Source organism: Saimiri boliviensis, chromosome 6 (genome assembly GCF_048565385.1).
Source record: "Saimiri boliviensis isolate mSaiBol1 chromosome 6, mSaiBol1.pri, whole genome shotgun sequence".
Classification (NCBI taxonomy): Eukaryota; Metazoa; Chordata; class Mammalia; order Primates; family Cebidae; genus Saimiri; species Saimiri boliviensis.
The window spans coordinates 54,727,094-54,748,052 of record NC_133454.1 but is presented as its reverse complement, the minus strand read 5'-3'; the positions used below and the strand labels follow the sequence as shown (position 1 = coordinate 54,748,052).

General features: G+C 46.4%; 1 protein-coding gene across 10 annotated transcripts; it reads right to left on the bottom strand.

The window, feature by feature from the left end:
* Positions 1 to 1,363: 1,363 nt before the first annotated feature.
* Positions 1,364 to 14,379, bottom strand: HINFP (histone H4 transcription factor). Of its 10 annotated transcripts, none has more exons than XM_074400712.1 (10): positions 14,308 to 14,379; positions 8,262 to 8,452; positions 5,455 to 5,684; positions 4,439 to 4,550; positions 4,105 to 4,257; positions 3,513 to 3,620; positions 3,306 to 3,426; positions 3,085 to 3,223; positions 2,873 to 2,997; positions 1,364 to 2,329 (listed from the first exon to the last, which is right to left on the bottom strand). In XM_074400712.1, exons 2-10 carry the CDS (start codon positions 8,440 to 8,442, stop codon positions 1,918 to 1,920), a joined length of 1,581 nt encoding a protein of 526 aa, XP_074256813.1. In that variant the 5' UTR covers positions 8,443 to 8,452; positions 14,308 to 14,379; the 3' UTR covers positions 1,364 to 1,917. The 10 variants fall into 10 exon arrangements, with proteins under 10 accessions (XP_074256813.1, XP_003923658.1, XP_074256817.1 ...); XM_003923609.3 differs by having other exon boundaries at positions 3,513 to 3,590; XM_074400716.1 differs by lacking the exon at positions 14,308 to 14,379 and adding an exon at positions 14,089 to 14,301.
* Positions 14,380 to 20,959: the final 6,580 nt, after the last annotated feature.

The following is a 20,959-nucleotide window of genomic DNA, read 5'->3' as shown; positions in this document are numbered from 1 at the left end:
GAAACCTTTCCTGACTCCTTCCCCAGGTAATATCACCTACTCCTATTTGGAGCCTTCTAAATGTACCCTATTCTAAACTTCTATCACTCAGCTTGCCTAGTCTTTCCTTGCTTCTACATTGCAAGTCCCTCCAGGGAAGATCCTGGGTTTTATTAGCACCTGTGCCTGGACTATATAGTAGGAACTCAATAAATGGCTGATGAGATTGATGAAGAGATTGTTTTTTTTCCTTTCCACAAATAGACACACACAGGTTTTCTAATAATAGAATTCGGTCATTAAAAAAAAAAAAAAAAAAAAAGGCCCTGAGATCCTTTTTGGGTAGCTTCCTAACCACCCAAGACTATTTCCTTGACCTCTCCAGCGTAGCAGCAGACCATAAAAATGGACATAGCATGCTGAGAAGTAGCTGAAACAGCCTTAAGAATGGTTCTTATGGCCAGGTGCGGTGGCTCACACCTATAATCCCAGCACTTTGGGAAGCCAAGGTGGGCGGATCACGAGGTCACAAGTTCAAGACCAGACTGGCCAATATGGTAAAACCCCATCTCTACTAAAAAATACAAAAATTAGCTGGGCATGGTGGCTCATATCTGTAATCCCAGCTACTTGGGAGGCTGAGGAAGAACTGCTTGAACTGGGACCTGGGAGGCAGAGGTTGCAGTGAGTCAAGATCATGCCACTATACTCCAGCCTGGGCTACAGAGCGAGACTCCATCTCAAAAAAAAAAAAAAAAAAAAAGAATGGTTATTTTGGGAGGTTTCAATCTCTTTGAAAATCTAGTGAAAAACAGATCCTTTCCCCAGGAAAATGCATTCACACAATTTTCTAGTTTGGTTCCTGGACCACTTGATTGCTCCTCTTCCCTGAGAGGCTTCCCAATCCACTCTCCACCCCCAGCTTCCTTCCCACTCCCACAGGTAAAGAACCCCTACCCCATGCCATTGCACTCCAGCCTGGGCAACAGAGCGAGACTTTGTCTCAAAATAAATAAATAAATAAATAAATAAATAAACCCCCACCTTAGAGGCACTGAGTTCTAATCAGTATTGAGAGTGAGGCCATGGTCAGCCGCCCTATCCTGATGAGCCCATTCTTGTTCATTCTAAAATTCTGTAACACCACTACTGCCCACTCATGGCCAAAGATCTGGGGCCTCCACGGAAATGGTATATAGTCTGAGTAGAAATAGAGAAGTTTCACCAAGGGGAGGAGGAAAGGACAACAGGACAGTTAAGCAAACAAAAAACAAACCACCTGAGTCACCAGAAGGGGAACAAGCCTAACCATTCAGCGCCTCTTCTGAATAGCTGTATCTCCTCATTACCTAATAAACTGCCACCAAATGTAAGAAGAAATGAGTAAGAGTTCAAGCATTTCTTTTATTACCAAAAACAATCGTTAACAAACACACTCAATGCCTCCAATCCTGTCCCTGAGGATAACCATGAAAGTCCTTGGGGTTGTAGAGAAAACCTTAAGAGTAAATGGCTAATTAGTTCTCAATGCCTTGGTTGGTGATGAAGAAAGGACCCTTGTAGGGACCATTCACATGCCACCCTTGGGCCTAAGGACCCCTAAAGATGGGAATGGATGTGAGCTAAGGATTTAATCACTGTCAAGCATGTCTTGAGGGTTATGGTTAAGTCTGATAACAGCCCCTTTAACAAGAACACACAAATCCAGGAGCCCCTCAAGAATCCAAAGTCCTCAGGCTCCCCACAAAATGAAGTCTGGCAGAAACGGGAAGTCTTTAGAGTCTGCAGAATGATGCAAACTTGAGCCAGAGTAAACCACACTCCTCTCAGTACCACTCCTAAAGGCATCCATTGGCAACGGCTGCCCACTAGGGACACTGCCACTTGCCTAGCTCAAACTCCAGGGCCTGGGGAAGAAGTGGTCTGGCTCTGCGGCCTTCACACCATCTGGATCTCCGGCTCCTCAGCTATTCCTTGAAACTTTTCCATGATATCCCTTGAGGGTGGCTCGGGGGCTGGGGGAGGCTCTCTCGGGGCTTCAGAGAGCACATAGTAGACAATCTCTTGCTGGCCTTCGGCACTGGTCTGATTTACCACATGGATGACAGAACTGGGGTTGTCCTGAGAGGCTGAGAGGGCTGTCCCTTCGCTGCCCTTGCCCTCTTCCTCTTCTTTACGTCCTGACTCCTCTGGCACTGTTTCTAGAATAATGCCCTGCAGGCTGCTCTCATTCAGTGACGCTTCCAGGCCCGATCCCTCTTGTGGTTGCTGCAGCAGTTGCTGTGTCAGCTCTACACTCTCATAGCGAACCAGCTGCAGCCGCATGTAGCCATCTTCATGTTCCTTGTACCTGGTGAGGTAGGAGCATAAAGGGCAGCAAACCCAGGCAGGGGGATACAGAAATGGCCTGGAGGCTGGCAAAGTAAGGAACAAACATGAGGGATGGAAGAAGTCCTGAATTCCAAGTGACAGCAGTTGAAGACAAAAAAGTTCTTTAATTATTAGAATACGTAGAAGAAAAGGCAAGACAGAAAGATCATTACTTAAAATAGAAAGTTTTATGTAGAAACCCAATCAGAGAAACAGACAGACTGACTGACTGTGTTAGAGGATGAGAGTGTCAAAGGATTTATGAGAAGGCATTGGAGCCAAGGATCAGAACCCTCTAGTTCTGGCTGCAGGACTTTTGGGGACCATTTATTGGGTTTGGCACCATGCCTACAAGATTCAAAAACCAGAAAAATAAGCTTTCCTATCCCACTATTCTTAGGGTTCTCTGAATCTAAATGGAGATGGTAGACATAAAACCATCATCAAATTAAGGTTTTTAAAACTTGTTAAAAAGGTATAAAAACAAGTGTGTTGATCTGGGAAGGAGGGTTGAGAGACATACCGAAAACGGGGATGCCCTGAAGGCCACTTGAACTGGTGCTTCTTACGAAGGTGCACGGTGAGGTTGTTACCCCGTGTGAAGCATTTGTCACACACATGACATTTGTACCTTGGCTCAGAGTCTCCCTGATGGGGAAGGGAGAAATGAGACCAACTTTTCACCCCGGGTCCCCCATACCTCCATTAGCCCTTCCCACCAACAGCCTCACTCACTTCATGTACTTTGCGGTAATGGGACTTGATAGAGCAGAGGGAACGGGCACTGAAGGTGCAGTTCTCAAAATCACACCTGTAGGCTGGCTCCTCGCTGTGGGTATCCAGGTGCTTCTGGAGGTCAATAAGATTCTTGCAGCTGCCATGAGAAATCAGGAGGGATTGGAGGACATGGGGAACTCTGGAACACAAACTGTTTTCTGGTCCCTGGTTCCCCTTACCTGTAGTCACAACAGTCACATTTAAAGGGCCGGTCCTCACTATGACGAAAGCGCATGTGGTTGCGGAGAGAGGAAGGCAGCGGACAAGTCATGTCACACAGAGGGCACTTATAGTGATTCACTGAGAGGAGCAGAGAGGAGGCTGTGATGTGAGAACTTGCAGAACGTTGGAGGGCAGCAGGGAGGCTGGGGACTGCAGGCACTCACCATGGTTGCGCATGTGGTCCCGCAACAGCCGCTCTGTGGCAAATCTCTTGGAACAGTGAGAACACTGGAAGTGCTGCTCTGGGGTGGGGCAGGCAGAAGAAAGAAGGGCTGTAGGGGGTAGTGGAGAGACACAGAAAGGAAAGGAGAACCATCCCAGGCAGAAGGGAACCACCCAAGGAGAAAAGGGGAGCTTAGGGAGCTATGCATGGACACAGTATCATGGAAAGAGCATGGGACTTGGAGAACCTGAGTTAGAATTCCAGCTTCACCACTTACTAGCTGTGTGATCTCAGGTAAGTGATTTAACCTTTCTGAGCCTCAGTTTCCTCATCTGCAAAAAGGGGGATAAGAAGCCTACCTCATGGGGCTGTTGTGAGGATTCCCTAATATAACTGATATGACACACAGTAAGTACTGAATAACAATGTCTATAAATCTGAATCAGCAAAGAGACTATGGGAGGTACCTGAGCCCAAAAAGAAGAGGGAGCCAAGAGGCAGGTCTCTTCAGCAGCCACCCCACGAGACACATGCCCCTAACCCATTCCAAGCAGGACAGCCTGCATCCATCCCACTTCCTCTTGACTACTTACGATCCAATGAGGTCTGGCGACGGATGTGATCCAAGAACTTGGTATTGTTGGCAAACATGCCCCCACAGGTGGGGCAGGCTACCACTTTCTCCTGGGTATGGCTGCGGAGATGCTCCCGAAGTTTACTGCGGTCCTTGAAGGTGCAGGTACAGCCTGGGAAGGAACCCTGTCAGTCTCCAGCCACAAAATCCCAGTTTGGGCTAGGATCTAGTACCCCTGAGTCTCTCCAACCAGTAGCCAACTTTGTCCCGTAGGACTTCCATCCCTTCCTGTCCTAGCTCTTCAGCAACCCCAAAGTTTTTTCCAGAGACCAGAAGTTAAGGAGTAGCCCTACCTTTCCAGCCACACAGCACCACAGGGTTGTCCTTGCCGACTGCTTCGTATTCACAGCAGAGACTGTGGGCTTCCACATGGCGATAAAACCACTCAGGATTGTCGAAGGAACTCTGTGCCAGGGGCAACTTGGGGTGAGGACTGAGGGTGGGTGGAGGAAATCACCCCTATGTGCCCAAATAATTCTTGGCTCTCTCCCAAATTAACTTGATGGGGATGGGAAAGTTTGAGGAAAGGAGCTACACAGAAATGGAGTGGCCGGGCATGGTGGCTCAACCCTGTAATTCCAGTACTTTTGAGAGGCTGAGGCAGGAGAATCACCTGAGGCCGAGAGTTTGAGACCAGCCTGGGAAACATACCCAGACCCTGTCTCTACAAAAAATTTAGAAATTAGCTGGGTACGGTGGCACATGCCTATGGTCCTAGCTGCTTGGGAGGCTGAGGTGGGAAGATTGCTTGAGCCCAGGAGTTCAAGGTAACAGTGAGCTATGATTGTACCACTGCACTCTAGCCTGGGCTTCAGACAAAGAGCCTGTATATAAAAAATAAATAAATTTTAAAGAGAGCAAAGGAAATGGAGAAGAGAGCCGGGCGCGGTGGCTCAAGCCTGTAATCCCAGCACTTTGGGAGGCTGAGGCGGGTGGATCACGAGGTCAAGAGATCGAGACCATCCTGGTCAACATGGTGAAACCCCGTCTCTACTAAAAATACAAAAAATTAGCTGGGCATGGTGGCGCGTGCCTGTAATCCCAGCTACTCAGGAGGCTGAGGCAGGAGAATTGCCTGAACCCAGGAGGCGGAGGCTGCGGTGAGCCGAGATCGTGCCATTGCACTCCAGCCTGGGTAACAAGAGCGAAACTCCGTCTCAAAAAAAAAAAAAAAAAAAAAAAAAAAAAGAAATGGAGAAGAGATACTAGCAGGAATCTTGGAAATGTAAAGCATCCCTGAAAGGGACAAGGCATCAGAGTTAATATCCCCAGCTTCCTTCCACCCCGACTACTGGCACTGCCTGCTGACCTCACAGTGCTCCCACAGACACAGGAAGTGGTCAGGGATGTCAGGGATGACGTTCCGGCTCTGGAAGTCCAGGATGCAGGGGCCGAGGTCAGCCTGGCTTTGCAAGGCCTGCAGCCCCCACTGTTTCAGCTTGGTGTGGTAGCAGTGGAAGTAGACATGGCGGATGAGGTCAGCAGAATTGTCCAGAGAACAAAAGCCACATTCCTGCCACAAGCAGGAGAATTCTTCCTCTGTAGAAAGGGGTTTAAAAGGAAGAGTCTGACACTTTCCAAGGCTCAAGTCACCTTCCACCTACAGCACTAAGCAGAGAGTGAGGAGGCTGGACTCTAACCAAATTACCAGGAGTTCATTTAGCAAATACCAGTATTTAATGACCATAAATTGTGTGCCAGGTTTAGGGACTATAACGAGTAAAAACTATCCCACTCCTTGCCCTCACATAGCTTTCAGTCAGGTAGAAAACATAATCATCAAATAATCACATCTATAACTATAAAACTGCGACCAATGATGAGTGTTACAAAGGGGGGGATATATGTGGTGCTATGAAAGTATTAAACAGAGGTAATTTGATGTAGACATGGGTGTTCTGAGAAGTGTCCACATGTTGAACTCTGAAGGATGAAGGACGAGTATCTGTAAATAGGTGAAGATGTGTGGTCTAGGGAGAGGTAAGAGTATACACAAGGCCTATGCCAGAAACAGACAGCAGAAATGCCTGGCATGCAAGACCTCTGACTTGAGTTTCTGCAGTTCCTAAAGACCTCTCGATCTCAGACACCTCCCACTTCTTATAAAACCACCAATCCTCCTTCCCCTCATGTTTTGCTCAAGATCTGCTTGCTCCAAGAAGGCCCCATCAACTCTTCCAATCCATTTCCTATCTCTCTAGCATCTCTAAGCACTTTATTTTCAGTGCTTTATAGGAATTAACTTGTTTTGAAACATACATGTTTTAGAAAATATAATCATTCCCCAATTTTTCTTTTGTATAAATATGACTTGACTTTTGAAACTATCAGTTATGGTTCATAGTCACCAGACTTAAAACAAAATTTGGTGTGAGAAGGAGAGCTGCCTCCATATTTTCTGTAGAATAGTTTTTCAGACAGTGTTGTGACCCACTAGTGGTGATGAAATCAGTTTAGTGAACTGCAAGCCACATTTTCTTTTTAAATCAAATAGAACATCGCAGAAAGCATCTAGTAAAAAGAAAGTATTTCAATAACTTTTGTGTACAAGGTTATGATACAAAATGTATTCCTGAGACATGTTCTCAGAACCTCCTGAAGGCTGTGCCACAGGCAAAATAAAAATATACTAAAAAGTAAAAGAAAAACGTATTCCTGCCAGCTGTCATGGCCTATGTCTATAGTCCTAGCTGCTCAGCATGCTGAGGCAGGAGGATCACTTGAGGCCAAGAGTCCGAAATCAACCTGGGCAACGTAAGGAGACTCTGTCTCTAAAAAACAGCGTTTTTTTTTTTTGTTTGTTTGTTTTTTTTAAATCCTGCCACTTATTAGTACCATGACCTTGGGCAAGTTATTTTATTCCTCTGTGCTTCTGGTTTCCTTATTTGTAAAATGGGTATAACGATAGTGCCTATTTCATAGATCTGTGGAAAATAATGCTTTAATGTTGGTTTAAAAAAGTACTCAGCAATACTTGACACACAGTAGGTACTATAGAAGAGTTCACCATTGTTATTGTTTTCCGATTGGATTTTATTAAAATCCCAGTTATTTGATATTGATAAAAGGCATACCTAAAACATAAGTCAGAGAAAGGTTAAAAAAGTAAGCGGTGAGGCCAGGTAAAGTGGCTCACACCTGTAATCCCAGCACTTTGGGAGGCTGAGGTGGGCAGATCACAAGGTCAAGAGATTGAGATCATCCTGGCTAACACGGTGAAACCTGGTCTCTACTAAAAATAAAAAAAATTAGCTGGGCGTGGTGGCATACCTCAAGTCCCAGCTACTCAGGAAGCTAAGGCAGAAGAATTGCTTAAACCCAGGAGGCAGAGGTTGCAGTGAGCTGAGATCAAGCATGCATTCCAGCATGGCAACAGAGCAAGACTCCGCCTCCAAAAAAAAAAAAAAAAGTGGGAGGTGGGAGTGGGGTTGGACTTGGACTTGGTGGTGCAAGCTAACAGTCCCAGCTATTCAGAAGGCTGAGGTGGCAGGACTGCTCGAGGCCAGGAGTTTGAGATCAGTGGGCAACATAAGAAAGACCCTGTCTCTAAAAAAACAAAAATTTTTAAAAATTGGCTTGTTGTGGTGATAAATGCCTGCAGTCCTAGCTACCTACTTAGGAGGCTGAGGCAGGAGGATCCCTTGAGAGTTGAAGGCTGCAGTGAGCTACAATTGTGACACTGCACTACATCCTCAGTGACAGGGTGTAGCCCTGTCTCCCAAAAATAAGATGTATTCCTGACTGATGGTTGCAGTAAAAGAAGAAAAAAACTGGGAATACTAGCAGAGTAAAAACAAACAAACAAGACACACACACACACATTGCTAACAGTTTGTACAGAATGATTTTTTTTAAAAAAAAAGCATATTCAGAGAGATGTCAAAAATAATGTTCACTAAAGTACTGTCAGCAATTACTTCTTGATAGCAAATTTACTCCTTATATCCTTGTTGACTGAGTTTTCTGTAAATGAGTTTACAATGTTTTTATACACAAGAACACAGTTAAAAAAATAAACTACCATTCTCTCAGGCTGCCTTCTCCCCGTAAGGAAAGGAAAGTCAGATTTTCCACCTTTCCTTGAGCTCCTCCCCTTCCTGTGTCCTGCTCTCTTACCAAGGGGGTCATCCTCCTCTTCCTCTTCCTCCTCCTCTCCAGAGCTGTGCAGATGCTGCTGTAGGTGCTGAGTGACATGCTCAAAGAACTTTTCCATGGCTGAGCACACAAAGGAGCAGGAACCCCACTCACACTGTAGCCACAGATTCTCCTTCCGGGGAACTTTCCCAGGAGGTGGCATGGCCTTCACCCTAGAGGAAGAGGAAGAAATCCACAGCTGCAGGAATTGCCCCCAAGTGCTGCTGGGTGCAAAAAGCTGGGCAGGCAGCATCCCTAGAATCAGCAGGTATTGTTCCAAGTGACCCATGAGGAACCCTGTGCTTTTTCAGTAAGGATGAAGTAATTCTTTAAATCCCTGGAAGATGTCAGGTGTTTGTGGAAGAGAAAACAAAACTAACACTATTGAGTGTGTGTCAGACACTAAGCTAAACGCTTTAACAGACATTTTCCCATGAAGCTTCAGAGCAATCTACCAAGAAGGCATTATTCCTATGTGAGACAGAACAATGCTCAGGTTCAAACAGATGGCTTTTGAGAAGGATCAAAGTTCAAATCCTGGCTCTACTGTCTACTACCTACTAGCAGTATGACCTTGGTCAAGAACTTAACTCTTAACGTCTGAACATTCTGAAGATGATACAACTTTTTGTTTTTAATTTCACATTTACTATATATCAAGCACCACAGTAAGCATTTTATTTGGATTATGCCATTTAGTTACCAACACCATCCTCTTGAGGTAGGTGCTTTTATTTATTTATTTATTTTGCTTTTTTTTGAGACTGAGTTTTGCTCTTATCTCCCAGGCTGGAGTGTAATGGCTCGATCTCGGCTCACTGCAACCTCCGCCTCCTGGGTTCAAGCAATTCTCCTGCCTCAGCCTCTCAAGCAGCTGGGATTACAGGTACTCGCCACCAAGCCACACTAATTTTTGTATTTTCAGTAGAGACAGGGTTTCCTCATGTTGGCCAGGCTAGTCTCGAACTCCTGACTGACCTCAGGTGATTCACCCGCCTCGGCCTCCCAAAGTGCTGAGATTACAGTCGTGAGCCACCTCGCCCAGCTGGTAGGTGCTATTTTTTTTTTTTTTTTTTTTTTTTTTGAGACGGAGTTTCGCTCTTGTTACCCAGGCTGGAGTGCAATGGCGCGATCTCGGCTCACCGCAACCTCCGCCTCCTGGGCTCAGGCAATTCTCCTGCCTCAGCCTCCTAAGTAGCTGGGATTACAGGCACGCACCACCATGCCCAGCTAACTTTTTGTATTTTTAGTAGAGACGGGGTTTCACCTTGTTGACCAGGATGGTCTCGATCTCTCGACCTCGTGATCCACCCGCCTCGGCCTCCCAAAGTGCTGGGATTACAGGCTTGAGCCACCGCGCCCGGCCAGTAGGTGCTATTTTTAACATCATTTATAGATAAACACCTGAAGTTCCAGAGATCAACTGACTTGCTCATGGCCACACTAGTGGTAATGGTAGGGTCATGCTGGGTTGACTCTAGAGTTTATACTCTTTCTACTCCATATAGCCTGTAGATGAGCCCAGAAGCTCCTTATTTCTTATTGAATCATAAGTCCCCTGACAAGACTTTCAAAGTGTCATACAATCTGCCTTTACCTAACCTATCCAATGGTTTACTCCACTACTCTGGTAATATCGTCTGTCAAAATGCAGACTCCATTTGAATATAAAAAGTCGTATCTAGGCCGGGTGCGGTGGCTCAAGCCTGTAATCCCAGCACTTTGGGAGGCCGAGGCGGGTGGATCACGAGGTCAAGAGATCGAGACCATCCTGGTCAACATGGTGAAACCCAGTCTCTACTAAAAATACAAAAAATTAGCTGGGCATGGTGGTGCGTGCCTGTAATCCCAGCTACTCAGGAGGTTGAGGCAGGAGAATTGCCTGAACCCAGGAGGCGGAGGTTGCCATGAGCCGAGATCATGCCATTGCACTCCAGCCTGGGTAACAAGAGCGAAACTCCGTCTCAAAAAAAAAAAAAAAAACAGTCGTATCTGTCTAGTTTATACCGCACCTTGGGTGTCTATACAGTGCTAGGAATGCTTAGGCATGTAATAAATATTCTTTTTTCCTTGAGACAGAGTCTGACTCTGTCACCCAGGCTGGAATGCAGTGGCACAATCACAGCTCACTAAGCTTCGACCTCCCCAGGCTCAGGAGATCCTCCCACCTCAGCCTCCAGAGTAACTGGGACCACAAACATGAACCACCACATCTGTCTAATTTTTGTATTTTTTTTTTTTTGTAGTGACAGGGTTTTGTCATGTTGCCGGGCTGGTCTCGAATTCCTGGACTCAAGGAATCCACCTGCCTTAGCCTCCCAAAGGGTCAGAGTTACAGGCATAAGCCACTGCATCCAGTCTGTAATGGATATTTATTGAAAAAGATAAATACAAAACTGAAGGTTCTTGGCCAGGAACAGTGGTGCACACCTATAAGCCCAGCACTCTGGGAGGCCAAGGTGGGTGGGTCATCTGAGGTTAGGAGTTTGAGACCAGCCTGGCCAACATGGTGAAACCCCACCTCATCTCTACTAAAAATACAAAAAATTAGCCAGGCATGGTGGCATAAGCCTGTAATCCCAGCTACTTGGGAGGCTGAGGCAGGAGAATCACTTGAACCTGGGAGGCAGAGGCTGCAATGAGTCGAGATCGTGCCACTGTACACCAGTCTGGGCGACAGAGTGAGATTTTGTCTCAAAACAAAATAAACAAAACCTAAAGGTTCTCAATTTTATTTTATTTTTATTTTTTGAGACAGCGTCTCCCTCTGTCACCCAGGCTAGAGTGCATGGGTGCAATCTCGGCTCACTGCAATCTCCTCCTCCCGGGTTCAACCGACTCTCCTGCCTCAGCCCCCTGAGTAGCTGGGATTACAGGCATGCCACCACACCTAGCTAATTCTTTTATTTTTAGTAGAGATGGGATTTCATCAAGATGGCCAGGGTGGTCTCAAACTCCTGACCTCAGGTGATCCACCCACCTCGGCCTCCCACAGTGCTGGGATTACAGATCTGCAGACAAATGTAGAGTTATCCAGCACCTGCCAGAGAAGTTCGGATTTAGGAAGGCAGCGGTTAAACCTAGAAATCTGCCCTTTTTAGTCAGCACCCCAGTTCTGATACAAGCAGTTTCAGAAGCATACTTTGAGTAACAATAAAAGAATAAACAAAACACAGAACAGAAGGTGACATTGCAAGCAAAACTTCTGGTAGAAAGAGGACAAATGAATGCTTTGGCTCTGTCTCCTGAGTGTCACTTCTCAGAAATTCTCACTGATTCTTGCTGACCCCACCAAGTTGCTCTCTCTAGCCGAACTGAGAGAGGTGGGAACTCTGAAAAAGGCCTTATTGAATACTAAAAGGAAAAAAACAGAAAATATAAAAAACCAGAAGATCTTTCATTTCTCCAATACAGGCTTTTCTGAAGCTACTATACCTATTATGCCTACATAGTCTTTTCTCCTCCTCAGAGAAGAATCCAGCCACCCTTACCACTCTGGGGTGTACATGGGGTTGCTGAGCTGCTCACAGACTAACAGTGAATCCTATTACAAATATTGACTGCTGGGCAGAGCGCAGTGGCTCACAATCCCAGCACTTTCGGAGGCCAAGGCGAGCAGAGGGCTTGAGCTCAGGAGTTTGTGCCAGCCTGGACAACATGGCGAAACTCTGTCTTTAGTAAAAATATAAAAATCAGTCAGGTATGGTAGCATGCACCTATAGTCCCAGCTACTTGGGAGGCCGATGTGGGAGGATGGCTAGAGCCCAGGAGGCAAATGTTGTAGTGAGCCAAGATCACGACATTGTATTCCATCCTGAATGGCAGAGCCAGACCCTGTCTAAAAAAAAAACAAAAACAAAAACCAAAAAACAGGGACAGTAGCTCATGCCTGTAATCTCAGCACTTTGGGAGGCCGAGGTGGGCAGATCACCTGAGGTCGGGAGTTCAAGACCAGCCTGACTAACATGGAGAAATCTCATCTCTACTAAAAATACAAAATTAGCCAAGTGTGGTGGCACACACCTGTAATCCCAACTACTCAGGATGCTGAGGCAGGAGAATTGCTTGAACCCAGGAGGTGGAGGTTGCAGTGAGCCGAGATGGTGCCATTGCATTCCAGCCTGGGAAAGGAGAGCAAAACTCCATCTCAAAAAAAAAAAATAAAAGACATAAAATTCCACAACTCCTCTGACTGTATACAACCTACAGTATGAAACCCCTTCTCAAAGGTGTATCAATTTTACTTCTCCAGGTATAGGTAGAAAAACGAACATCTATTGAGAGGCTATGGTGTGTCAGCCCTGTGGTGAGTCCTCTCTACACTTCATCTGATGTAAGAGCACCCTCATTCCAATCCAAAGATCAGGCTCTTTCTCCCACACGATGATGTTCTCTGGCTTCCTCATCCATACTTCATTCCCTCTTCCTCTGATTCAGTCATCTTTGTCTCTGAATACTCTACATTCCCCTAAAACTCTCTGCCTATGCAACTTTTTTTTTTTTTTTTTTTTTTTTTTTTTTTTTTTTTTTTTGAGACAGAGTCTTGCTCTGTCCCCCAGGCTAGAGTGCAGTAGTGCGATCTGGGATCAATGCAAACTCCGTCTCCCAATGTTCAAGTGATTCCCGTGACTTAGTCTCCGAAGTATTACAGCGGGGACTACAGGCACATGCCATCATGCCCAGCTAGTTTTTGTAATATTAATAGAGATGGGGGGGTCTCACCATGTTAGCCAGGCTGGTCTCGAACTCCTGACCTCAAGTGATCCGCCCACCTCGGCCTCCCAAAGTGCTGGGATTACAGGCATGAGCCACCGTGCCAGGCCTACCTGCGCAACTTCTATTCACTCTTCAAACCCAAAAGTCCTCTCTGATGACCCCTTTCCCAATGCATCCAGGTACAGCTGGCACATCCCATCTACTGCCCACAGCATCTATACACATTTTCGCTATCAATGAAATGAAATTTGTTTCCCCTAGACTAGGAGTTTCTCAGGACAGTGGCCATCACTTATTCACTTCTCATTCTCAGATTCAGCACAGAGCTTTGTACACCCCAGGTGCTCAATAAACATCAGGAGATAATCACATTCCAGGAAGCCTTTCTAAGCTACCCTATCCCTGAATCTACTCTTGCTCCTTGGTTCTATGGCTGGCACAGGTGACACCATAAAACCTCAACCCTATTTTTATATTGCCACGTCGTTTTATGTACTGTAGTCTCATTTACCCAATTGGACAACCAGAAGCTTCTCAGAAGAAACCATATCAGAACTCCCTGTGTCCCTACAATGTGCCGAGCGCAGTGCTGAGCGCAAATATTCTAAACACACACTTGCTGTTAGACTGGTGGGTAAGACCACGGAGGCAAGCTACCTGGCGATATAGAATGATATGAAACCTAGGCAAAGCTCCCTAACTCTCTCTCACTGTCCCCCTGTCTTCTTTAATATCTCTCTGCGTCGTTTGTTTCTACTCTGAGGAGATAGGGGCATGATCACCACTTAACAGAGCATATACTGTAACGCAAGACAATGAATGAACTCTAGTATTCAAGAAAAAGAGGGCTCAGGTCCTAAACGCCTAAGAACTCACAATTTGGCCAAAAAGATAAGGCCGATATGTGAAGACCGCGACTAAAGCAAAGTACCCGTTGAGGGAGACCAGGACAGAGAGAAACCCGCCCCCCGACACCCCCCTACCCCCGGTCAGGCGAAAAGGAAAGCTCCCCTACGCTGTGGGTCCCGCACCACGCCTCGAAGGAAAGGTAGAATTCGGACAGAAGGAAGGAGACTGTCTCGTTGGGCAAAACCTCTCACTCGCAGTCCCGCAGGCTTCCCGGAATCCTTCCCTCTAAGGCGTGACGGCGACCGAGTCTCAGCCGCAGCGAAGCCCCTACACTAGAAAGCAGGGAGGCTGGAGCCGGGGTGAGGGGACCGGACCAGGGCAGACCAGCGTGGCCAAGCGGCAAGACTCGCCGAGGTGGCTCGGGAAGAGCTTGGCCTCCCGCAGAGCACACGTCTCAGCTTACCGTCCGTCGGCTCCGGGTCCCCTCAGCTATTCTCCCACCTCAGACAATCTCCGGGGAGGCTCTTGAGGGACGGTCAAGGAAAGCCAATCGTCGCTCTCGGATTCGACTGACAGCCAATGGCAGCTGGGCCTGACGGAACCCGTGTGCACCAAAACACGGAAGGGGCGGGAACGGTGGGTGGGGCTTGGCGTCCCGGGCGGAAGGAGGGGCGACCGGATACGTGAAAAAGGTAGCGCTCGACAGCGCCTAGGCGCTCGGGGAGACGCACAGGCCGCCTACGGGTCAGAGTTCCCCTAACTGCGCAGACTCGGCTTCCGGGACTCAGTGGGCATGCGCAGGGCTCGCGCCTTGTTCTCAGTGGGGTCTCCTTCGCGTGGTTCTTTGCCTTAGTTCGCTGTTTGCTTGGGTCTCCCGAAGGAAAAGGCGTGGGAGGCTGCCCAGCAATGTCTGCCCCGCTAGTCGCAGACTGAAGGTTCTACGCTTTCCTTAAGCTTCTTAGTCTTATGTCTTAAATGTTGGTATTATATGTTTGGTTCTCTTTTCCCAAAAACTCAGCTTCTCTTCATCCATCCATTCGTTCAGGTCAGAAACCTGGCAGTCATCACTGATTCCTCTCTCTCACTTATCACATCCAATCCATTGCCAAGTTCTATGGATTCTACCTTTTTTAAAAACAGAGTCTTGCCGGGCACGGTGGCTCAAGCCTGTAATCCCAGCACTTTGGGAAGCCGAGGCGGGTGGATCACGAGGTCGAGAGATCGAGACCATCCTGGTCAACATGGTGAAACCCCGTCTCTACTAAAAACACAAAAAATTAGCTGGGCATGGTGGCGCGTGCCTGTAATCCCAGCTACTCAGGAGGCTGAGGCAGGAGAATTGCCTGAACCCAGGAAGCGGAGGTTGCGGTGAGCTGAGATCGCGCCATTGCACTCCAGCCTGGGTAACAAGAGTGAAACTCCATCTCAAAAAAAAAACAGAGTCTTTCAAGTTCATCGCCTTTTCTTTATCTTCACTGTCTTCCCCACCTCCCCTGTCCAATGATGAGGTCCAGGTAGGATTTATACATTAACAGGTCCTGCTGCGTGCACACTTGCTTCCTTCCAAAGCATTCTCCAGGGATCACTCAAAGGGATCTTTGCAGGCCAGGCGCGGTGGCTTACGCCCGTAAAGACAAGCGGATCATGAGGTCAGGAGATTGAGACCATCCTGGCCAACATGGTGAAGTCCATCTCCACTAAAAATACAAAAATTAGCTGGGCGTGGTGGCAAGCGCCTGTAGTCCCAGCTACTAGGGAGGCTGAGGCAGGAGAATCGCTTGAACCCGAGAGGAGGCTGCAGTGAACGGAGATCGTGCCATTTGCACTCCAGCCTGGTGACAGGGCAAGGCTCCGTATTAAAAAAAAAAAAAAAAAAAAAGTGATCATTGCCAAAATCAGACCTGATCAAGTTACCACCTACTTCAGACAATTCAAAGGCATTCTACGCCTTCAGGGCAAAGCTCCAAAACCTTACTGAGGCTGTCTAGAACCTTCAGTATCTGGGCTCTCCCTGTCTGCTTTTTATTTTCGGCCCTTCTCGATCGTATTTCTTGCTTTCCAGTCGCAAATTTCTTTCACCTTTTCCACCACACCAAGCCACCTTTTGCCTCTTAAGCCTTGAACTTGCTTTCTTTACCTGGAATAATCCCTTTATCCCCCTCTCACATTTATTTGACTGATAGTTTTTTTTTTCTTGCTCCTTCCCCGATTCCTATTAATTCTTTTTTTTTTTTTTTTTTTTTTTTTTTGAGACGGAGTTTCGCTCTCGTTACCCAGGCTGGAGTGCAATGGCGCGATCTCAGCTCACCGCAACCTCCGCCTCCTGGGTTCAGGCAATTCTCCTGCCTCAGCCTCCTAAGTAGCTGGGATTACAGGCACGCGCCACCACGCCCAGCTAGTTTTTTGTATTTTTAGTAGAGACGGGGTTTCACTATGTTGACCAAGATGGTCTCGATCTCTCGACCTCGTGATCCACCCGCCTCGGCCTCCCAAAGTGCTGGGATTACAGGCCTGAGCCACCGCACCCGGCCATTTATTTATTTTTTTAAAGATGAGGTTTCACCATATTGGTCAGGCTGGTCTCAAACTCCTGACCTCGTGATCCACCCACCTTAGCCTCCCACAGTGCTGGGATTACAGGCGTGAGCCACCGTGCCCGGCCCTGAAATAAATTTTAAAATGCCATTAAGATAGTAAGGTCGGCCGGGTGCGGTGGCTCAAGCTTGTAATCCCAGCACTTTGGGAGGCCGAGGCGGGTGGATCACAAGGTCGAGAGATCGAGACCATCCTGGTCAACATGGTGAAACCCCGTCTCTACTAAAAATACAAAAAATTAGCTGGGCATGGTGGCACGTGCCTGTAATCCCAGCTACTCAGGAGGCTGAGGCAGGAGAATTGCCTGAACCCAGGAGGCGGAGGTTGCGGTGAGCCGAGATCGTGCCATTGCACTCCAGCCTGGGTAACAAGAGCGAAACTCCGTCTCAAAAAAAAAAAAAAAAAAAAAGATAGTAAGGTCACACTTGTGCATAAAGTTTGGTTTTAACAACAGTGAGCTATAACTTGGTCCCTATTTTAAAATAGGGTTTTGTGGCTGGGCGCGGTGGCTCATGCCTGTAATCCCAGCACTTTGGGAGGCCAAGGTGGGTGGATCACGAGGTCAAGACCGTCCTGGTCAACATGGTGAAACCCCACCTCTACTAAAAATACAAAAAAAAAATTAGCTGGGCATGGTGGCCCGTGCCTGTAATCCCAGCTACTCAGGAGGCTGAGACAGGAGAATTGCCTGAAACCAGGAGGCGGAGGTTGCGGTGAGCCGAGATCGCGCCATTGCACTCCAGCCTAGGTAACAAGAGCGAAACTCTGTCTCAAAAAAAAAAAAAAAAAAAAAAAAAAAAATAGGGTTTTGCAGTCATTGTGGCTCATGCCTGTAATCCCAGCACTTTGGGAGGCCAAGGCGGGCGGATCATGAGGTCAGGAGTTTGAAACCAGCCTGGCCAACATGGCAAAAACCCATCTCTACTAAAAATACAAAAATTAGCCGGGCATGGTGGCAGGCACCTATAGTCCCAGGTACTCAGGAGCCTGTGGCAGGAGAATCACTTGAACCCAGAAGGCAGAGGTTGCAGTGAGCAGAGATCACGCCACTGCACTCCAGCCTGGCAACAGTGTGGGACATTGTCTAAAAAAAATTTTTTTTTATTCAGGGCCAGGCGCAGGGGCTCATGTCTGTAATCCCAGCACTTTGGGAGGTTGAGGCGGGCAGATCACAAGGTTAGGAGCTCGAGACCAGCCTGGCCAACATGGTGAAACCCCATCTCTATTAAAAATACAAATATTAGCTCAGCATGGTGGTGGGCACCTGTAATCCCAGTTTCGAGGGAAGCTGAGGCAGGAGAATCATTTGAACGCCGGAGGCAGAGGTTGCAGTTAGCTGAGATTGCGCCATTGCACTCCACCCTGGGCGACAGGGCGAGACTCCATCTCAAAATATATATATATATGTAATTCAAAAGTAATAAAATATATCTTACCAACTTTATTCATTCAAAAATGCATGGTTATAGTAGTACGTCATGAAATGCCAACCTCATTTTAATTCAGATTTACACCACTGAAAATGAAAATAGCTTTTAGCTTTATTTAGCAGTTTCATGAAGAAAAAGTTCATTCACAGAGCTATGTAAACTCAAACATAGGTTACAGAGCAAAAATTTCAGGATTGCTCTGGGATCTATATATATGTTTCCAAATTTTAAAGCGGTGTCATGCTGTCTAGCATAGTTTACTTCTATCTCAATCTGCTTCTCTTGAAAACAAGCCACAGTTTTGGCTGGGTAATTGAGACATATCCTGAGATTTGTTCTTTAAAAGCTGCCATAAAAACTGAAAGCGTAATTCATACTCATTAAAAGCTGTGGATCTCTTCTGAAAGTGTGAAATGGATTAAGTTGATGAAAGTATGTTTCATATTTTCTTCATTCATCTAAAATTTCCCTATTTTTGAAACGTGGTCAGGCTGTTCTTCACTAAATTATGTGATTCCACGGAACTCTGGGCAGCTCAGCACTGGAAGCTCAGTACAGATTCCAGTTACCATCTACTCAATTCCCAGGTCCAGTAGAAATCTGAATACCTGCTCTTTCATCAACAAGTTTCTTGTGCAACCACAAGTTCACTGTGTTTGGTTGTCGTGTCATACTGGTAAACAAACTGTTCCTCTGTGAACCACTAAGAGTTACATTTCTTAGATTAGGGGAAACAGCTTGAAAAATCTCTTTGAATTTTCATGACATAGAGTTAAACTATTTCACTATAAAAAAATCAGCCAAATCAACGTGTCTAGCAATGGAGGATTGGATAAAAAAAAAATGTGTGTGTGTGTGTGTGTGTATGCACACACACACAGTGAAATACTACTCAGCCATAAAAAAGAATGAAATCATGTGTTTTCCAGCAACATGGATGGAACTGGAGGCTATTATCCTTGGTGAGGTAACTCAGAAACAATAAATATGGCATATTCTCACTTATAAGTGGAGCTAAATAGTGGGTATACATGGACATACAGAGTGGCATAATAGACATTGGAGACTATAAAAGGTGAGAAGGTAGGAGGAGGGTGAGGGTTGAAAAACTATCTATTAGGTATGATGTTCACTATTCGGGCAATGCATACACTAAAAAAAAAGCCCAGAGTTCATCCCAATGCATGCAATATATGCATGTAAGAAACCTGCACTTCCTGCAAGATCTGCACATGTACCCCAGAACTTAAACTATTAAAAAAAAAAAAAAAAAGAATTGTTTATACCTTGAGTGGCACAGAAATGTCCACCATGTTTTCAGTAGCCTGGAAGAAATAGCCTGTAAATAAGTCTCCAGAGTGAATGGAAAAGGACTTATAAATTGATTACCTTTTGCAAAATTATTATCCAAATGACTTTTCATTGTTTTTTTTTTTTTAGATGGAGTTTCGCTCTTGTTACCCAGGCTGGAGTGCAATGGCGCGATCTCAGCTCACCGCAACCTCCGCCTCCTGGGTTCAGGCAATTCTCCTGCCTCAGCCTCCTGAGTAGCTGGGATTACAGGCACGCACCACCATGCCCAGCTAACTTTTTGTATTTTTAGTAGAGATGGGGTTTCACCATGTTGACCAGGATGGTCTCAATCTCTTGACCTCGGGATCCACCCGCCTCGGCCTCCCAAAGTGCTGGGATTACAGGCTTGAGCCACCGCGCCCGGCTCATTGTTATTTAATAAATGAATTCAGCCGGGCGCGGTGGCTCAAGCCTGTAATCCCAGCACTTTGGGAGGCCGAGGCGGGTGGATCACGAGGTCGAAAGATCGAGACCATCCTGGTCAACATGGTGAAACCCCGTCTCTACTAAAAATACAATAAAACTAGCTGGGCATGGTGGCGTGTGCCTGTAATCCCGGATACTTAGGAGGCTGAGGCAGGAGAATTGCCTGAGCCCAGGAGGCGGAGGTTGCGGTGAGCCGAGATCGTGCCATTGCACTCCAGCCTGGGTAACAAGAGCGAAACTCCGTCTCAAAAAAAAAAATAAATAAATAAATAAATAAATGAATTCACTGCCTAGGTGATGGGAGTGACCTGTCTCAATAAAAACATCATTAAAAAAAAAGGCACTTGCACTTGTCCCCCCATATATATAAAACTAAATTCTTTCTTTTTGTTTTTTGAAGTGGAGTCTTGCACTGTCACCCAGGCTGTGGTGTGCAGTGGCGCGACCTTGGGTCACTGCAATCCCTGCCTCCTGGGTTCAAGCAATTCTCCTGCCTCAGCCTCCCAAGTAGCTGGGACTACAAGCGTCCACCACCATGCCTAGCTAATTTTTTTGTTTTTAGTAGAGACAGGGTTTCACCTGTTGGCCAGGATGGTCTTGATCTCCTGACCTCATGATTCACCCACCTCGGCCTCCCAAAGTGCTAGGATTACAGGCGTAAGCCACTGCACCTGGCCCCAACCAAATTACTTAATTGAAAAAAAAAATAGCCAAACATCTATACCCTCCGTTCTTCCCAGATATCTCATATTTGGTGAGTAGTGTGGACAGCAGCATGAGGAATAGTAACAATTTCCATGTGCTATCTACCCAAAGGCATGTGCCCTAAACACCTTGAGATGTGTAGTAAGTCATAGAATGTCAAGGCGGGATATAACCTGAATGATTATCCAGGTCACCCTTATTTTAGAGATGAGGAAGTTCAGGTCCACAAAGGAGAAGTTGCCTGCTCAAGATCACTTGGTTTGTGACAGACTCAGTTTTCTTGTTCCTGGTCTTGCCTTCTGTCTAATATCCTGTAGCAGCTTACCTGGTTCAAGTTCTGTATAAGATCCTAGAGCACAGGAACCAGTGACATAGAGTTTGCTAGGATCTACAAATCCCTGAAATGTGCCCACACTTCAGAATGAGAGAATTTTTGTTGTTGTTGAAACACTTCTAAGACTTCCCCCTCCCACTATTTCTTCTGGGGCAACAGTAAACACTTACTCAGCACTTCATTTACTTCTCACCACAACCAAATGATAGCTATGATGATTGAAGTTCCCATTTTACAGATGAGAAAACTGAGGCACTCAGAGGTTACCTAAC